The 647-nt window shown below is 45.9% G+C and overlaps 1 protein-coding gene across 1 annotated transcript in view; it reads right to left on the reverse strand.

Moving 5' to 3' along the window:
- LOC111651191 (actin-related protein 8-like) overlaps positions 1–158 on the reverse strand; it is a gene marked incomplete at its 3' end in the record, with an annotated part of 3,434 nt that extends 3,276 nt beyond the window's left edge. The window contains exon 1 of the mRNA XM_023401147.1: positions 24–158. Coding sequence (XP_023256915.1) covers positions 24–158 — 135 coding nt within the window. The remainder of the gene's footprint in view (positions 1–23) is intronic.
- Between the last annotated feature and the right edge of the window lie 489 nt (positions 159–647).

Consider the following 647-nt stretch of genomic DNA (forward strand, 5'->3'; position numbering starts at 1 on the left):
AGAAACACAGACTTCCAGCTCACCTCTTGCAGCGGCTCGGGGATGGCCGGAGGAGCGATGGGTCTTTTCACCCCGCGCTGTTGCTCCTTCTCTTTCTCTTTCTCCCGCTCCTTTTCTTTCTCCTTCCCGCTGTCCTGCTCTTTCTCAGCCTGGGTCATGGTCACCTCTTCATTCAAACATTCACAAATAATCCGTTGTGACCTTCCGTTTGTGAAGTACCTATGAAAACCGCCACGAGCGAGGACCTTCTACCTTGAATCAAACGATATTTCTGTGGCACGTTCTACTTCCGCGTTTGGTCACATGATAAAAAAAAAACCCCTGCGATTTCTATTGGTCCAAAAAGTACCAAAGTAGATTGGTGGTGAGCTCACTGGATCCGTATAAACGCTGCGTCATCAAAACAACGTTTTATAAGCTCTTCGTTGCATTACATTACCTGCAGCAGATGTGTGAAGTTGTCGTAACTTCGTAAATGACAAAGAACAAGCACTTAGGAATCTCAAGGCACAGACTGACACACCACCCAGTGTCTCTGGACTCAGCCACTCAGGACAAAGTCTTAGTCTTAGGATACATACTGTAGCTGGGCTGGTGTGTGAAGAACTTAAGAGAAACTGCCTTTTTTTTTTTTCTTAGCACAATTT

Source organism: Seriola lalandi, unplaced genomic scaffold, assembly GCF_002814215.2.
Source record: "Seriola lalandi dorsalis isolate HSWRI2012SDOR001 ecotype SW California unplaced genomic scaffold, Sedor1 jcf7180002053489, whole genome shotgun sequence".
Classification (NCBI taxonomy): Eukaryota; Metazoa; Chordata; class Actinopteri; order Carangiformes; family Carangidae; genus Seriola; species Seriola lalandi.